At 43.4% G+C, this 18,590-nt stretch overlaps 2 protein-coding genes across 6 annotated transcripts in view; one reads left to right on the top strand and one right to left on the bottom strand.

Annotated features, from left to right (window-relative positions):
- CTNNA2 (catenin alpha 2) overlaps window positions 1-18,590 on the top strand; it is a 1,068,899-nt gene that overhangs the window by 728,952 nt on the left and 321,357 nt on the right. The window lies entirely within an intron of this gene.
- On the bottom strand, window positions 2,493-5,212 carry LRRTM1 (leucine rich repeat transmembrane neuronal 1). 2 transcript variants are annotated; one of them, XM_058550825.1, is made up of 2 exons: window positions 4,758-5,212; window positions 2,493-4,488 (listed from the first exon to the last, which is right to left on the bottom strand). In XM_058550825.1, exon 2 carries the CDS (start codon window positions 4,427-4,429, stop codon window positions 2,861-2,863), a length of 1,569 nt encoding a protein of 522 aa, XP_058406808.1. In that variant the 5' UTR covers window positions 4,430-4,488; window positions 4,758-5,212; the 3' UTR covers window positions 2,493-2,860. The 2 variants fall into 2 exon arrangements, with proteins under 2 accessions (XP_058406808.1, XP_058406807.1); XM_058550824.1 differs by having other exon boundaries at window positions 4,762-5,212.

Below are 18,590 nucleotides of genomic sequence, written 5' to 3'. Positions count from 1 at the left end.
AAAGCAAGAGGCGCATGAGCATGAGATGATGTGAGCTAAATTCCTCTGTTTGTGTAGAAAACATATTTGCTTGCCTACAAAGACACACAACGCAGAGACATACAGACACACACACACGCAAAGTAAGAACACAGCTTTCTATAGCTATCATTTACTCTCCAGGTCTCCAGTTGGCTGATTCCTCTTACAATGATCTTGCGTTAGATTTACATGGACTTAAGATCTTCTACATATGTGGTGTTTAGTCATGGGGGGGGGGGTGAGGGGGGCCGCAGCATAAAACAAAGCACGATTATTCTCTTGCTTTTTCTCATGGCCACATTGAAAGAAAAATGAAAGAAAAAGAGTCTTCGGGATGGGAGATAAACTCTACAGTTTCCAATATCTATATTTCTCGGGGGTAGGAGGGACCTCTGGTTCTGATGTTTGCCAGAAAGGCTTTGCTTCTGGAAGCTTTCCCTATAAGCACACCAACACAGCCCTTAATGCACCAAGCCAGAGCAGCTTTTGGCACTGGATTTCAGTAGCCTTCCTATAAGGAGATTAAATTAATGCAATCCAAGGAGCTTTCCTTCAATTGCCACAATTGAGATTTTTTTTCCAAAAAAGGTACATTGTCTACGAGAGAAGGTCTCTTTAGTGGGGTTTAATTATAGATGCTCCTGCAACCTCTGCCCTCTAAGTGACATGCTATTTAAAACAGCAGCCCCAAATGATCATGCTTAGACTATGTCCAAAACTCCATCCTCAAAGTTATCAAAGCACCTCTCTTCTAGAACATTAACAATCTAAAGGGGTGTTTTGTGCATGGTGTGTGTCATAATGTCATGTTTTAACTATAAACAAAACAAGATGAAGTTTTCTGGTCAGGAAGAATGAGCTGGTGTGTGTGTGTGTGTGTGTGTGTGTCTGTGTGTGTGTGTGTGAAAGAAGCTTTCTCCCAAAGCTTAACATCTTAGAGACATTTGTAAAATATTTCTCTTGAAAGAGCCTCTTAGAAGCAGTATTTTTAGGCATATTGGTTTCTCCATAGGTAGAAGAGAAACCTACTACCAATCCTCAGCTTAAGTAAACCTCCTGGTGATGCCATTCTGCATTTCAAACAGCTGATTTTGCCTTCTTTAGATAGGTGGCTGGAATCATTTGCATTTGGGGAGATGGTTGTGTGTGTTTTTTTCCCCATCCCTCTTCCAGCTTTTTGGACTTCTCTCTTAAAAAAGAAAAAGAAAAAAGAAAGATGCCAGTCTGTGGGATCATTCAGAGGGGGGAGCACCTGAGTTTGAGAAAGACTTCCGGACATGGACATTAGTTCAGCGTTCACCATCTGCCATCCAAGACGGTTTATTTCAATCATGCATTTGCTTAAATCGTTAGCTAGTGAAAGACCCCTCCCATCCAACACACATACTCCTCCCCCTTTCCCTTCCCATGCACACCAACTGCTACTACTCCTTAATTTAGTTCAATAAACAACCTAAATCTCAGTGATAGACCTGGAAACCTATGAAGGGTGGGAAGAGGTAATCACTGATCCCGACATGAAAAAAAGTTAAACAACACAGAGAAAGCAAGCATTACACCAAAGGGCAATCTGAGAAGAGGCAGCTTTTCTGTCCTGGGTTAACAAATTATTCCCATCTCAGTAATATTCGAACACAGGATCAAATGATGATCTTCCCCCACCGCACCCCACTCCCACTGCTTCTGTATCATATCTGCCCCTAAAGTCTCCTGCTACAAGTCATTACCCAGTAGGCGTTCATCCTGAGGTAGAATTTTCTCACCATTCCCCATAGTAACTAGGAGTGTGCTGTCGCTGCTGAGAGCCTGAGCCTGCTTCAGTCTCAGCAATGTGCTCCAGAGGCACAGCTTTCATCACTGAACATTGGGATTCCACCTGTTCCCCGCAATCAGACCATAGAAGACAGGAGCTGAGGGTCTCTCTTTCACTTGGGAGAGTATGGAAAAGGGTACAAATGCTACAAAGTCTGGCGAATCAAAGGCTCAGGAGAATTATGAACCAGTGGCATTGGGCGGTGAGATTTTGAGTTGATTTGAAAGATGGTTACGTTAAGTGCAGAAATGTTTCTTGTTAGTAGGACAAACTGTCTGGCACTGCCTTTTAAAAGCCATTTGCAATGCTCTCTGCCTTAAAGGCTGAGCAATGATGCTCAGTCCTTAGTCTACCTTTCACTGGCTTTAAAGTGGTTAGAATGCACAGCACTCCGCTAAAAATAATACAAAGGATGTTGCTTTTTTTCAGTCCTTACTCATGTGGGGTAAATCAACCTGATAAGCTTTGTCTGTCCTTCTTAATATTTCAAATTGAGTCTGACTACTTTGCTCCTGAATTTCTGGATTTTCCCTCTGGCCACTGGACACCCCCTTTCCCCCCACCACACACATACACACACAGAGGGAAGGAAATTTTAACTGTTGCTTCTCTTTTAACACAGGTAACAATTCATTTAGGTTACACCAGTCTGTAAAAACTGTAAATGCTATTTTATTTTAAACATTTTAGTTTACAAAAAAAAAAAAATCAATGATTGGTACCTTTTTACACTCTCAGATTCCTGAATATGGACAGATCTTCAAAGGAAGGAAGGAGATCTCATATGAAATTTAAGATAGACTGTCCTGAAGGTTGTGGGGTGGGGGTTTTGTTGTGTTTTATTTCGTTTTTGTTTTTAAGACACAGTAAAGCTAAAATGTCAAGTCTCTGGGGGAGATCCCCTTACAGTTTCAGTCAAGGAGCATATCAGAGCACAGACAGGGAGACTCCAGCCTGGCACTCGCCGGCCCGCCCCGGCTGCCCAGGCATATTTGGTAGCGGACGGGTTGAGAGCCACTGGGACAATCACACCTCGCATTCCCTCGCGGGCTGCTGGTGGCAGGTACACGAGCCATACTCGTTGATGATCACCAGGGCTCCCTCAATGTGGTTCGGTTTGTAATCAACATAGTATTCCTGGGCAGACATGGCAGCCATCTGATGCATGGTCTGTTTCTGTTTTTGCTTCCTGCGCTGCGTGACAAAGCACTGTCTGAGCTGCCTGAGGCTGGCTGGGAAACACTTCCAGGAGACATAGAGCACCAGGACCACGATGAGGAAGGAGAAGATGAGGGCCATGGTGCCTGTGACCACCTTGTGGATCTGCACAGCGTTCTCGGCGTGCTCGCCGCCGGGGAGAGCCACAGTAGCCGCCTCGGGCGTGCCGTCGAGCTCCCCCTCCCTGCCATCAGCGAGCGTGGTAGCCTGGCTGGCCGGGGGCCCCAGATCACTGCGGTTGGTGACGGCCGACAGCAGGTGGCCGCTGGTGGGCTCGGCTCCATCCTCGCACAGGTGGAAGGCGTACACGGCGTCCAGGACGTCCTCGCCCTGCGCGTACTCGGGGCTGGCGCACTGCAAGTTGCCATCGTAGCGCCCCTGGAAGTTGCTGAGCCACGAGGCCAGGGCGCACACGTTGCGCCCGCAGTCCCATAGGTTCCCGGCCAGGGTGATGCTCGTCAGAGACTTCCAAGAGTTGAGAATCCGGGGCTCGATGTAGGTGAGGCGGTTGGAGTCCAGCTGCAGGGACTGCAGGTGCGGCACGGTCTCGAACACATGGGGCTCCATGTACTCGATCTCGTTGCCCGACAGGTCCATTTTCTCCAGGTTCCAAACCCAGTCCAGCGAGCTGACCACAATGGCCACCTTGTTCCTCCTCAGGCAGAGCGAGTTCAGGGAGATGAGGCGCGGGAAGTGGGCGAAGTTCACCTTGACCAAGTCGTTGTGCTCCAAATGCAGCTCAGTGAGCTTGAACAAGCCGGCGAAAGAGTTGCGCGCCAGACTCTTGAGCTGATTGTATCCGATGTCAAGAAACTTGAGGCTGCGGCAGTCCTGGAAGATGCGCACGGGCACGAACTGGATGGCGTTGGCCCGCATATGCAGCGTGGTGAGCTTCCGCAGCCCATGGAAGAGGTCGGGCGCGAGCGCCTGCAGCTTGTTATACGAGAGGTCCACGCTGCGCAGGTTGGGCATGGGCCGGAAGGTGGTGTTGGCCAGTTGGGTGATCTCGTTGGAACTCAGTGTGAGTTCCTTAACTCGGCGCAGTTTCTGAAAGGCGTCCCCCGGCACGGAGCAGATGTGATTGTGATCCAGGTAGAGCCACGTGAGCTGCATTAACCCCGTGAACTGGCCGGCGCGCAGCTCCGAGAGGCTGTTGTAGCGCAGGGACAAGCCCAGCAGGCCGGACAGGTTGTGGGGCGCCTCGGTGAGGTTGAGCGCCTCGCAGTACAGCAGCCGCCCCTCGCACCGGCACAGCTGCGGGCACCCGCTGGGGGCGGCGGGCAGCATCTGAAAGCAGGCCCCCAGCAGACACAAGACCACCCCCGAGGGCCTCCTCAGCAGCCAGTATAGACAGAGACCGAGCAGCAGGAAATCCATTAGCGAGAATCTTTCCAGAGAGGCTGGAGAATGTCCATTGGAAGCGCTCGGTCAGAAATCTACATCATATTTTATTCCGAGGGAGGGGGAGCGGGGGAGGGGGAGAAAAGGGCAAAAATCAAATAAATATATTGAAATAAAGAAGGACCCCCCCGTCCCCAAAGCCACACGTTCACCTCTAAGCATGCAGAAAGCTGGGCAGCATAGAAAGTTCACAGCCATGGCAAGATCAAAGAGATGGTGATTTGGTCCATGTTAGATGCTGCAGCAAAGAAAAGGGAGGAAAAAAAAAATCTTCGGGAAAGAATTTAATTAAAAAGTGTCTTACCCACCCTTTTCCAGAGAGTGACAACCTCCATTCAGCTGCTCCCTTTGTGTGCAGGCTAATTATATGCAGGGCGAGAGAAGACCCCTCTGTGTTTCCGAGGCAGCCCCGATCTGCGGCCGGCGGATCTGGCAGGCGCACAATGTCTCACTTTGCTGCTCGGCTCGGGGCTGCAAGGGCGGCCGGCGAGGCGGGGAGGCGACTTCTAGGACCCGCAAGTTTCCCAACTACGTGCCGGCGCCCGGGCTTCGCCTTCCTGCCGCTGTCCTTTTCCTCTGCAGTTCGGACTGTGACGTTGTGGGGAAAAAAACTCCAAACTCGGGGCTCGCGACTCCCCAGGATTTGACAGTCTGGCTAATGTCCGTCATTGAAAAGGACCACAGACCGGCGCCACCTTTCAGTCCACGGAGACCGCCTGCCATTCGCGCCCGGGGCGGCTGCGGAGAGCGGGCTCGCTCATGCTTTGCGGGCGGCGGCGCGGGGCGCGGGGAGCGGCGCCCGGGCTCCTTCCCTCCGCCAGGCAGTGTGCGGTGCGAGCTTGCACAGGCACCTACTGCTCACTGAGTGTCGTAAGCTGCTCACGATTGTGCGTCTTCCCGGAGCACCTCAGACATGGGCAGATTGAAAAGGGGTGGGCATAAAACCAACATTTTACCGAACCACTAAAGTAATGTATGTTCTTTGATGAAATGGAAAACACTTTTAGCTTTTTTGTCCATATTTCAAAAAAAAGGGGAGAGAGCATGGAGGTATGGGGTAGCATCATCAAAGACAAGATATTTCCAAGTGGGAAACGGAGAGACTCTGTTCTCTCCCCCTTCCCTTTTGGGGATGTTCCCCGTTCCCCCTTTAAAGCTGCCTACGTGTAAAGATACGTAGGAATCTGTAGAGAAATCAACATTTGGTCCTTTGCCTTAGAAAAGCAACTTGAGAGAAGATAGAGGAAGACAATGACTGTGAGGGCTTGGCTAAGATTGATTTTTTTTTTTTTTTTTTCCTTCCTTGCGGGAACTGGAGTTCTGCAGTCAGCCAGCCGTTTTTGGTGGTGGATGGGGAAATGCTTTTCAAACCCAGCGCGTTTGGGAAGCCATCCGAGTCCCGTTGGTATGAGACCCAGTGTGGCAGAAACATATGTCTGTGTATGGGGAGTCTTGCCCCAGATCCCGCTGGGGCTTCACCAGTCTCCATAGATGTCTACAGGGTCCCTGGTGGATTAAAGAAAGATTCTGCTGTATGACACCAGGAGGCTGACCCCAACGTGCTGCTCATAGTGATTACCGCCCCTGCAGTACACCCCACTCCAGGAGAATGTGCTAGAGCATGAGCAGAGAAGAGGTAGTTTAAACCATAATGAAGCCTACCCCCCCCATATCCCTAATTAAGACTGTTACTAAATTGTCTTCTAAGTATAAAGAGAAGTCTTGCCTGATTATTCCTACTCACAATCATTTATAGATGGAGTCCTTACAATGAGCTCCATCTCTCTTGTTCCAGCTGATCTGGAGAGGGTCCGCATTGCTATTGTCAGAGACCTGTTGGTCATCTGTAAAAAAAAAAAAAATTCTCAAAGATGGCAGAGAAACCCTGCTGGAAGAGAGTGTGGGTAAGCCTACGTTCTTGACAAAGATGCCCAGGGAGGTCATAGGGAGAGTCAAATGTGAATCTCCAGCTCCTCTCTGAATTCTCATCATTTCTGCCTCTCAGGAACTGAAAATAAGTGGGCATTATCTGTAGTGGTACTCACTTTGATAACGATGAGAAGGATTACTGAAGTTCCCAGGTTGTATCAACTTTAGACAAGTAACTGGGTTGGTCCTTAGCATCCAAGCTGAAGATACCAACCAGTGGAATCAAAGTCACCAAAGACTGGTGGTACTTTTTGGGAAAAGTCGTGTGAACAGGGGCATGAATCTCCATTTTGTATTCATCTGTGCTCCACCCTGGTCATTTATGTCTGAGATGCATCATTTAATTGGAAGGAAAACAAATCTGGAATGTCGTAGACATCACATGCTGTCTTAGGAGCTAGAAGAGACATTAGAGAATCAATCCCCTTAATTTTGCACATGATGAAACTGAGGCCCAGAGACCTCAGGTGATTATCCAAGGTCTCACAGCTTATTACAGGCACAGATGGGTTTTCTGCTCTCCCACCCCAAAGTGGTGTTTTTCCTTTGCCATTCTTGATGGTTGCCTCTTCATCACTCTTGCCTCCTACCTAACTCTGGCCTGGCTACCTGCAGGTTTCATCCTGGCACCTCCAAGGTGCTGCGGAACACTTTAACAGACAGACAATTTCACCATCAAGTGTTTTCACCTCTTGCCAAGACAATTATTCCTGACAGCAGGCTGGCTGATGGAGCCATAAACTCTAAAGGGGGGGGGGGGGCAGGGGCCAGGCAGGGGTAAACATTGGCCAACCATTCAGCAAGTACTGTGAGTACAAGCCACCCAATCCCCATGGCTGCTAGGAAGAAAATCCTCCTAATGCAGGCAGCTTGGCAGAGTGGCAATGGAGCCTGCCAAATGGGCAAGAAGAGGTCCCACTTTGGATGTCACTTGATTTGTAGAGCTGGTACGGAGAGGCAGAAAAGAGTTGAGTGTTGGCAAGAAAGAAAGAGAATAAAATTAAATCCATTGCATTTGTATGTGAATTTTCTTCTAAGTATGCTATTCAAAACGTAGAAGATGCGTCTAGGCTGTAATTAGGAGATATATATATATATATATATATATATGTATGTTTTGCTTTTCACGTTATTATCCTGCAAATCATTTCATCTAGATGGCATCTTTAAACCTTTCCCACCTCTAATGTGGCAAGTTTGCATCTTTTCTATGATTTTAAACCCCTTGGCAGAACTGTATACATTAACAGATTGAAATGAGCTTTATTGAAATTTAGCTATTCTAAGTCATCTAAGTTGCAGAATCCCAATTTATTATGTATTTAAAGCATACCAGCACTGATTAAATCAATGCAAATTAGGTTAAATAAGAACAACATGAATCAAGTGTTTCAGCGAAGTTAAGTTGAGAAACGACAACTTTTGAGTCACCAAAGCAAGTTGATATGGCTGTTTTTCACGAGTTTTAATTTCATGCCTCTTAGGGTCCAACACACTAAAAAGTAAAAAAGGGAAAGAGCTCACTTGGCGTTCTCTCTCATGTTTGATCTTTTGTATCTCTTTACCTGTCTTGTGAGAACATCTGACTCACCAGGTTATGATGTGTCTACTGTGTGTACTTGAGAGATTTCTGTCGGCAAATGTCTTTCCTTCAATGTTCGATGCTGATGAGAGATGTTTTACACGCTTTGGAAACAGCCTTGAAGTTTTCCCTCTTTGCATGGGGAAGGAGCTTGAGCGCCTATCTTCCTGAGCCGCCATTGTAGTTGGGCATCAAGAAAACCACCCCAAGCCATCAGGCCAATATGTGAATGGCAACTGGGGTAAGAAAGGGTAAGAATCTTGAAAATGTGGATTCAGCAAATGGTAAGGAACTCTGGGGTACATGAAGTGTGAATCTGATTGCAAAACACAATCTGGCACTGAGAGGAGGTAGAAGAGCAAGCCTGGTGCAGCTGGAGAGGCCAAAAGTATAGCTTGAGGGAGAGAGAGGTGATTAATTCCTCCTCTTCTAAACCTTATAAGTTAACCTTTGCATAATAAACCCTCCTGCTTTTTCTTGGTACCTCACGTTGTCGGGGGTGGTCACGTAGAACGTTTTTTGGATATGTTATACCTCTCCCATTTCATCTCAACTGAAGGCCGTCTCCAATTTGTTCGTTTTAGTCAAAACAGTTTGTGAACCAAGAGGTGCACATGAAAAAAGTCTGAAATGAGCGTGCATTCTGGGGATTGGCTTTCCATTAGCTGTCTTTGGCAGTGTTTAAGGAAAGAGAAATTCAAGTGGTGATTTTAATGTTCTGTCGTTGCTCGCACCAGCCTGGACCTTCATCTTCATGCTGTTGTCTTTAATTTTCAGTAGCAGTGAACCATGGCTTTTCTTTAAAAGAAACATTTAGAGGAAGGGGAGGAGGCTGGGAGTCACAATTTCAAACGGAGAAAATTAACTCTGTTGTTTCTGTGGGCACACAGCATATAGCTGGCATTTTACAGAGTGCCTCTGAAGATGCATGTGGGGCCAAAGGGCGAGGGCCCTAGGGCTTCTCTCAGGAGATCTACTTAGGAGTAACAAATTAAAAAGAGAGGTCATTTTTCTTATCAAACTTTATCTTCTTCTTAAAACAAGATAGTAATATCGATAGCACCAAGGACGTACCTACCACGCATCATGCATTATGTGAGTAATGGGAGTAAAGCAAAGAAATGCAATGACTTAGTGCTTTCTTCCAGGAACATTAGGTGGGAAAGAGAAGCAAGCAGACACTGAGGGATTTTGCTGGTAATACTTATTGATATGTCGCCCAGTGCTTGAGAGTAAATATCTCTAGAACATACAATCGGGAAGAGCTGACAGGTCAAATGGGACCAAGGCTAAAAAGCTTCCTTGAAGGAGATAAAGTTTATGAAGCAGTGTAAGGACTCAAGATGTAGGTGCATGGACAGGAGGGGTGGGCATTGTGAAGGCGTAAGTACAAGTATGGGAACTGGCATGCTTCCATCATGATGGATTAATTCCCTAGGACGAGGAGGGAAGAAGGTAGACAGGGACAAATGGAATCTCTATGTTGGGGAGAAGAGGAAAGTTGGTAAAAGGGCTTCCAATGCTGTACTGAAAATTTTAGTTGACTCTATTCTTCTAGTGTGTAAGGCTCAACCTTTGAGTTGTCTTTGGCTCTTGTAATAAATACCTGATTCAGTCCGTGAGGCCTGTTCTGTTGTCTTGGGCCCTTCTCTACAAGTTTTCTCTGCTCTGCCATATACTCTGATCATGTCATATTAACCTATCTGCTGTATATGTATTCTCCATCTTTGCTTACCTTCGTTCTAGCTATCCTTCAAGGTTGATGTCAAATTTCCTTTATTACTTCTTGACTGATCCCTGTGTAAAGTGATCTCTCATTCTTCTGAACTCCATTAGCAGCTTACCTTTCCCAGTCCTGTTCCTGGTCTTGTTCACTTTTTATGAGTGTGGCAGTAATTTCTAAATATAATATTTTAGAACTGAATGGGATATTAAACATCTTGGAGACTAGGAGTGAAAAGATCTCAATTGGGGTCCCTGCTTTGCCACTTTCTATCAGTTTAATCCTATACAGGTCATTCCATTATCAGTGAAATAGGGCTAAGGATATCTTTCTTAAAGGATTCATGGGGAAATTTAATGAGATCATATATAGTAGAGTCTTGCAACTCAAAAGTGTAAGCCTGGGACTAGCAGCCTTGGAGCATGTTAGAAATGCAGAATCTTAGGCATCTGCCTAGACCCACTGAATCAAATCTGCATTTTACCATTAGCCTCAAGTTAAAATTAAATTTTGAGAAGCATCCTATTAGAGCACTCACAAATTCTAACCTGAAAATTGAACCCAAGTATCACTGATTCCCGATTTTTGTAATCGAGGAATTGAAGGAAATGTTAAGTGATTGCCCACAATTGGTGGTAGAATTTGGACAAAAACTCCCCACCTTCTGAATCTTGTTCTCTCTCCTGTTAGATTTCAAACACATAAAACGCCAAGTCTATGTTTATCACAGTGCCTAGCACTTAGTAGGGCTCTTAATAAAGTTTGCTTTTTATCATTGGTACAGCAGGAGATGTAGAACTCTTGTGTGTACAAGCTTTAGGCATCTTCTGGCTTAAGTAACTCCTCAGTTTTTTATCACTGCCAGTCTGTGAGTATTTCTCACGGACATTTAAGTTTTACTTTTTTATTATAGAAAAATGAAAAATTGAAAAAAACAAGAAAAAAAATTTAAATGGAGATTGTCAGCTCAAATTCAGCCACCCAGAGATAAACTCTTAAGTTTGGGGTGTATATTCTTTTAGAATTTGTGTATTTCATATGTATTTTCTAAAAATCTGATAACATTATACATATTACTTTGTAACTATTTTTTTCATTGTTATATTTTCCCATATCAAGAATACAAACTGATAGGATTGTTTTCAATTGCTGCAAATCATTCTTTTTTTTTTTTCTTTTTGGTGAGGAAGATTAGCCCTGAACTAACATCTGTTGCCAATCCTCCTCTTTTTGCTGAGGAAGATTGGCCCTGGGCTAACATCTGTGCCCATCTTCCTCTATTTTATATATGGGATGCTGCGACAGCATGGCTTGATAAGCGGTGCATATGTGCGCGCCTGGGATCCGAACCTGCGAACCCCGGGGCCGCTGAAATGGAGCGCGTACGCTTAACCACTACGCCACCGGGCCGGCCCCAAAGCATTCTATTTTATTTATTTTATCTGTCTCCTCTTGTTTACCAATTAGGTTTGTTTCTGTTTTTTAGCCATTATAAAATGGCCATGATAAACATCCTCATACGTATACTGCTATAGACTGAATGTTTATGTCCTCCCAAAATTCATATGTTGAAACCTAATCCCCAATGTGATGGTATTTGAGGGTGTAGCCTGTGGGAGGTCATTAGGTCTTGAGAGTGGAGCCCTCATGAATGGGATTAGTGTCCTTATAAAAGAGACTCCAGAGAGCTCTCTGGCCCCTTCTGCCATGGGAGAGCACACAGTGAGAAGGCAGCTATCTATGAACTAGGAAATAGGATTTACCAGATACCGAATCTGCAGGCACCTTGATTTTAGACTTCCATGCTTCCAGAACTCTGAGAAATAAATGTTTGTTGTTTAAGCCACCCAGTCTATGGTAGTTTATTAAGCAGCTTGAATGGTCTAGGACATATACCTTTGCACATTTGGGTAACTGTGTCCTTAAATTTTAACTCTAGAAGTGGAATTGGTGTTCAAAGAGTGAGGACTTGTAAATACTTTCAATACATAACGCCAGATCGTCCTCCTGAAAGGTTGTGCACGCTTCACCCTCAACAGTTCTTTTGCTGCTTTCTCTTCTCCTTGAGAAACTCCACCACACCACAAATAGAAACATCTTTTGGTCTCCTTTCCTTCGTCTGGCTGGGGCACCAACTGAGAACCCTGCCTGAATCTGTTCTTGGTGCCTTGGAACCATCCTTCCTTCCTTCCTTGATATTCTCATTTCCTCGCTACTTCCTGTAGAAGATTCCTACCCTGGCTGGAGTGTTGGGCTTTGGGGTCTTCACCATTCCTCCTGGAAGTTCATGAGTATTTCATTCACACATCTTATTAAGTGGCTGGCCAGCCAAATTATTTTCACAAAGGTGTTAATGTCTGAAAATAGTTTAATGCAGTGTTGCTTAAAATGCTCTGGGTGGGTAAGAATGTTTAAATATATTTGTGAAATACACCAGATTCTGCTCTGTTCTTTGAGATTCATGATACATTATTTATCTCAATCACAAAGAATCTTGTGTTTCATGGTTTCACCCACTTATTTGGGACACCTATTAACACCAAAACCAACGTGCCAGAACAGCTTTGGAAACATTTATTTATTTGCAGTCCACAGGTATATTTGACTTTAACTTGGCTCACACTATACCAAGGAATGAGTCTAAGGTTTTGATTTCAAGCACTATAGCAGGACGCTAGTGTAAGAAACTGGTTTTTGTCAGGTCTCAAATGGACACCTGGAGAGCTGGTCAAACACAGTTCTTCTGCTTGGCATTAGCAAGTCTCACCTCATTACCCTAGCCACAAATAATGGAACCAATTTAATTCTGTAATAAGTTTTGTCTCTGAAACATCTTGACATTTAATTATCTTATTTTATAGAATTTTCCAGATGTTGCTAATTTTGTCCTTACAGATAAAATGAAACTTCCTAAGGACAGGCTTGTTATTTTTCTGCTCTTTGGACCCTCTAATATCTACCTCTAAAGGAGTGGAAGAAGACCAGATATGACAGACCATATATGAATAACATAGGAATTGCCACACAGCACGAGTAGACATGCCCACTTTCTTCTTAGCACAGTTTGGCACAGTTCTGGGTTCATAGAGATTCTTGGTGAATTGAGTTTATTAACTGGTTTGAATTCCTGCCTGATCAATAGCCTAGGGAATCTGAGCTAAATATAAAAAGCCTCTATATTACACTGACATATAGGCACAAAAAGTAACCCAGGAAGGTCCAACCTTTAGAGTTGAAGTCACACAGATTAATGCCATTTATATATGGCCATCTTTCACAGATCTATTTTGTGTAGGAAATTCCCCACCATCCATAAGCAATGAGCCTTCTGTGATAAATTAACCTGCACAGTTGGATGCATTTATCTCTTTATTCAAATTATCTCCCATTCTCTGGAACTACTTCTTAATCTCTCACAAGCACTTTGAGAATGCCTTTTAATTATTTAACATAAATATCTGTTGCTGTTCTTATTTATTTTTGTTAGCTTAAGTCAAATGGACATTTAGCTGATGAGATACAGTTAGATATAATGTGGTCCCTGCCTTCAGTTTTCTCAGATGTGGAGTGGAGGTGATGGGTAGCAGAGCAATATGATTCATGCTATGGCAGAGATGTAAACAAGAGCTGTGGTTGGAGAGATTTCTTTAGCTGATTGAGCAAGGCCAGTCAGAGGAGCTGGGAGAAAAGGAGGAGGAGTTGACCAGAAGGATAGATGGAGAAGACCACTCCAGTCAGTAGGCCAAGTCTGTGAAAACACTATAGGGGGTTTCTGAGATGTTTAGAGTGTCTGGAGCACAGGTAGGAGAAAGAAAGGAGTGGGGAGAGATGAGACTTGGTGTGTTAGAGCCACAGTGGGAAGACTTTCAACCTGGATTATGATTTCCAAAATGTGGGTACAAGGAATATAATTCTGATGATAGTCCTAAACATGAATGGCAGGGAAAAGGATAGTGGAAGCAAGAAGAGCAGCTGGGAGGCTACCACATCTGCCCAAATGAGATATCGTGTGGGACGGCCTATGTTAAAATTAGAAATGGACAAGGAAGGCCAGGTACAATGAGAGTTTCATAGTGGGATTGATAATCTTTCAAATGGTACTTTTTCCAAGAAATAATTTTAGATGATTTCAATAGGCTGATCTAGGGTAGAAGGAAGAGTAAGATGTGAAAGCAAACTCTAACATTTGGAGCTAAGAGTAAGCAGTTGAAGATATGGACAAAGGTACAGCTGGACATACAGATCAGGGAATCCCTGGAATGGGTTTAGTGGTTACAGTGGTTGCTGTAGATGCAAATCCCCAGGGAGAAAGATTAGAATACAGCTGATGCACAATCAGATGTCTTCACAGCCCAGTAAGGTCATATGGATGTGGGAAGCAGCTGGATGATAGGATGTAGGGCCTGTGCTACCTACAAAGTACATGTTTTGATTGAAGGCTTTCAAATTCTAATTTCTAAAAATCATATTCTGTTAGTAAGCAAGTGACACTGCAGACAGTATTCAGCTTGTGGAATAACGGTTTGCAAACTTCTTTTAGTGATTCTCAACATGGAAGGATAGGAGGAGCAGAAGAGGTAGAGATGGCCATAAAAGGAAAGACAGTTTAAGAAATTGGGAAGCATTGCCCTAGTCCATTGTGAGAACCTTTAATATAAAGGCGTGGCCATGAGACTGTCATTAATATGTATTTCATGTGGTTGTGGAAAAGAAAAAATATGGTTGTGATTGACAGGTTTTGAGAGGAATCCAGATGGTCAAGGATTACCAATTGGGGGAGAATGCCCAACAGTGAATAAACCTGCAAAGGAAAAGATTATTTCTTTGTGGATGGGCGTTAGATTACCTTTTCAATGTGAAACAATGTGATGACTGGAGATCATGTCCTTCAGAATGCAATTCTGTATTTGCATTTTAGCAGAAGAATCTGAGACATTGAATAACTTACTGAAAGGAACTTTTGAAATTTCTGATTCTATATTAGGCTAAAAAGTGTTCTGCCCTTTATAAGCTGTGTGACCTGGGCAAGAGATTTAACTTCTAAGCAGAAGTATTCAACATAGTAAAGTAATAGATAAAAAGAAATTTAATTAGAAAAATAGTTCAAATTCTATTACAATAACTACTTATATCGATTTCTATTAGGTAAGGCCAAAATTATACCACATAGATTGAAGACAAGAAGGAAAAAGAATCATAAGCACTAATGGTATCATGTGCCTTAAACTTAAACTCTTAAAGTATCAGTTTCTACTTTAGAGGCTACATAAAAAATAAATAAATAAAATAAACGAACAAACAAAAATCTCGGTGGTTAACAACAACCATTTTATTTAGTTCACAGTGCTGTTGTTGGCTCTGGAGATCTTCTGTATGGGCCAGCTTGACTGTGCTCACTCAAATGTCTGTGATCAACTGGAGAATTAGCTGGAGACTGGATAATCTAGGATGGCTTCACTCACAGGAATGGCAATTGGCAGGCTCTTGGCTGGAGCCGGACTGACTGACTGACTGACTGACTGACTATAGCTTGGGGCGCCTCGGTTCTCTTCCCTGTGGCCTTTCATCCTCCAGCAGGCTAGCTCAGGTGCAATTGTGTGGTGACTGCAGGGCTCCAAGAGCAGCAAAAGAGGGCAAGTCCCAAAATGCACAAGTACTTTTCAAGGCTCACCTTCTGGCAAATTGCTGTTGTCCGTTGACCAAAGCTTACATGGTCAACCTAATTCAAGGAGTGGAGAAATAGTTTCCATCTCTGGATGGGAGGGGAAGAATTTATGGTCGTTTTCGCAGGTTAAATACAGTAGTAGTGGCTTAATGTTACTATAAATGTAAGTATTAAATGCTCTAAAGTGATTTTTATTTCTCAAGCCATATGGCCCAAACAGTATGGTACGTAAACACGAAGGACCAGCAGCATAGGGATCACCTCGGGCTTGTCAGAAATGCAGAATCTCGGGCTCCATCCCAGATATACTGAATCAGAATCTACATTTTTACAAGATCCCCAGGTGATTCATAAGCCCTGTAAGGTCTTAGAATCACAGTGTCTTTTCGCTATTCCTCATAATTCCCTTTCCTAGGTTGCTGTGTTCTCCTGTTGAGTGATAGATCTTTGATTTTTAAAGGTGCCAGAACTGTTTCCTTCTGCACAATTGAAACAGAACAAACAAAGGTTTAAACAGTAAAACAGGTTGCTTCACAGCATGAATAGCTGGAGAGAGAGAGGGTATAGCATTTTTCCATTCCATTGTCCTTTGCCTATAAAAATAGAAATTTAAAATTCAAATAACAGCATATAAATATTAAAGAATATTGTATTTAACTAGGAAGCACCAATTAGATGTTAGAACAGTTTTTAAAATAGGAAAAGCTAGGCATGTACTTACTTAATCTGACCTTCGACAGTCCAGAACAGTGACTTAACTGGACCTTGGTTTTCTAAAGGTTGAAAGATTGACTCTCCAATCTTTAGACCACAGGTTAAATATCTCTAGCATGTGTGCAAGTCCTTAGGTACACTTTAGGTCTTTATAGAAGTAGTAAGACCAGCAGAACTTATTAAGCATCTAGCATGTACAGGCCACTGGTCTAAACTTATAGGAAACACAAGTGTACTGTAGTTTGTTGGATTCTCTTCATTTCCCAGAAGTGAGGGGAAAAAGTAGGACGGAGGGGGGAAAACTAAACTTTCAACAATAAAAGTTTATTTCACAGGCTGAGGACAAACAAGTGACGCTAAAAGACTTGCAGCTTTTCTCAACTTTTGACCTTCTTTTGGGAGAAGGAACCTCGTTACAACTTCCAATGCCTTCCCTTAGTTTGCCTTTCACCTCAAGACTGAACAGAAAAAAAAAAAAAGAAATTTTGCATTATAGCCTAATGCTGTCATTCTGTGTGAAGTTTGCTTTGGGTTTTCCCTTTTCAAAATGAGATGACTTCTTTGAAGCTATAATTAACACTATCTTAAATGTATATGCTTTGGGGTCCTGTTCTTGTCAATCAGTTAATCCACCAGTCAGTGGTTAACAAATATCTGTTGAACACTTGATATATACAGGAAAATTCTAGGTCTGGGGATACAGTGGTGAATAAGACTGAGTAATCTTGTAAGCAAGCAGATAAATAATTTTTAGATACTGATGTGCTAGGGAAAGTTAGAATAGAAGCATGTGGAAGAGAGAAATTGAGGGAAGGGGACTGCTTTATCTATTGTTAAAAAGGCTTCCTTGAGGAGGTGACATTGGAGTTGAAACTGCAATAATGAGTGAGAGGCAGCCATTGAAAGCTCCGTGAGGTGTGCATTCTAAGCAGAGGGAAGAGCAAGTGTCAAGGTCCTAAGGCCAAAACAAGCCTGTGTTCAAGGGACCGTAAATGACTGACATGCTGGATTGAGTGAGATGGGGTTGAAGAGATGAGGAGGATTTTGAACACAAGATATGCTTCCTTTTTCAAGGTTCAATGCACCTTTTTATAAATCTTCATTTTAAAAATGTTCACCAGCATCCTCGTTAGCTTTACCAAACCTTATTGAGTGATTACTCTATCTCAGGCACTCAAGTAAAGCACTTTCATACAGTAATTCCATTCATTCTTTAAAGTACTATGAGATTCTACCATTTTCCCAATATACATAAGGAAATCAAGGCACAGAAAACCTCAGCCACTTGCTTTAACACAGCTAGTATTAGTGATAAGCGATTTTTCTACATTCCCTAGACCCTTGTATGGGGCAACTAAGAGAGCTGGATGCCAATCAGCCTTTTGACTCTGTAAAAGCCAAACTTTTTTCGTTCACAATCTTCCTTTTCCCCAGTATTCATCCAGAGTAGACCTAGCAAGAGAGAAGATGGGGCAACTTAAACTTTCCTCCTGGATTCCCACTCCTCTCAGCCCCCTTCCACCATCTGTTGCTGTTTGTGTAGAAAAAGAACAGAACAGAATACCAACGACCACACACATTCAGAAATCTGATTTTGTATGTGGGAGTCTGGATTCATTAACAAGTTCCTCAAACTCTCCCTGCACTTACAACACCAGTCTAAACATAACCCAGTGAAGTCATGGGAATAGGCGCTGATCAGCTAGCTGCATGATGCTGAGATGTCAGTGTCCAAATGCATCATCTGCGACTTCCTAGTAAGTGTCTTCTGCTTCGAGCGGGTTGTTTTTTCAACAGCCTCTAAGTAAATAATGCCTATTTGAATATTCTCTAGCCTCCACATTGTCCCTCTGATTCTAACCTCTGTTAAATCCCACTTCCTTTATAAGGGTGTCTATCCTCCAGCTTATTCACTTATCCATCCACGAATCCATCTAGCCACCCATCTATTCAACAACCATGTACTGGTAGGAACTTACTCTGTTTCATTAACTGTGCTAAGTGCTAGGGCATATAGAATATTTTTGGTAGTATTCCATTCTTAAAAGAGTCCATTCACTGGTGGTGAAGCACACTTCCAGAAGTCCATATTAATCCCTCTCTTCTTGGAACTATTACTCATCTAAAAATTAAGTGCTCTGTTAAATACAGTCTTCAACTGTTCTGTAGTTGTTTCTGAACATCCTCCCCTCCATTTTTCTTTTTTCACAACTTCTAGGTTGAAGTTTTTCAAGAGCAAAATCCAGATCTTATTTCTAGGGTAGTGGAGTGACCTGAACGTAGAGTTGGAATATCCATGTTTAAATTCTGGTTTTGCCACTTACTAGCTCTGTGGTTTTTTGGGTACATTCGTTCTCTATATAGAGAATGGAAGTTGAATGGGAGGATTTCTAAGATCCCTTTCAGCTCTGACATTTATGAATCTGTGAATTCTAAAGTACCTAACAAGGGGTGGAAAGTGAAGGGGACACTCAGTATAAAGGTGTTGAGAGCTTGTTTCAAAGGCTTCTGCTTCTAACCCATT

This window comes from Diceros bicornis, chromosome 12, assembly GCF_020826845.1.
Source record: "Diceros bicornis minor isolate mBicDic1 chromosome 12, mDicBic1.mat.cur, whole genome shotgun sequence".
Lineage (NCBI taxonomy): Eukaryota > Metazoa > Chordata > Mammalia > Perissodactyla > Rhinocerotidae > Diceros > Diceros bicornis.
Note: the sequence above shows the minus strand (reverse complement) of the source record. Positions and strands in the feature narration are given on the sequence as shown.

Excerpts from the sequence above, each read along its gene's own strand:
- LRRTM1 (XM_058550825.1), bottom strand. The coding sequence starts at position 4,429 with ATGGATTTCCTGCTGCTCGGTCTCTGTCTATACTGGCTGCTGAGGAGG.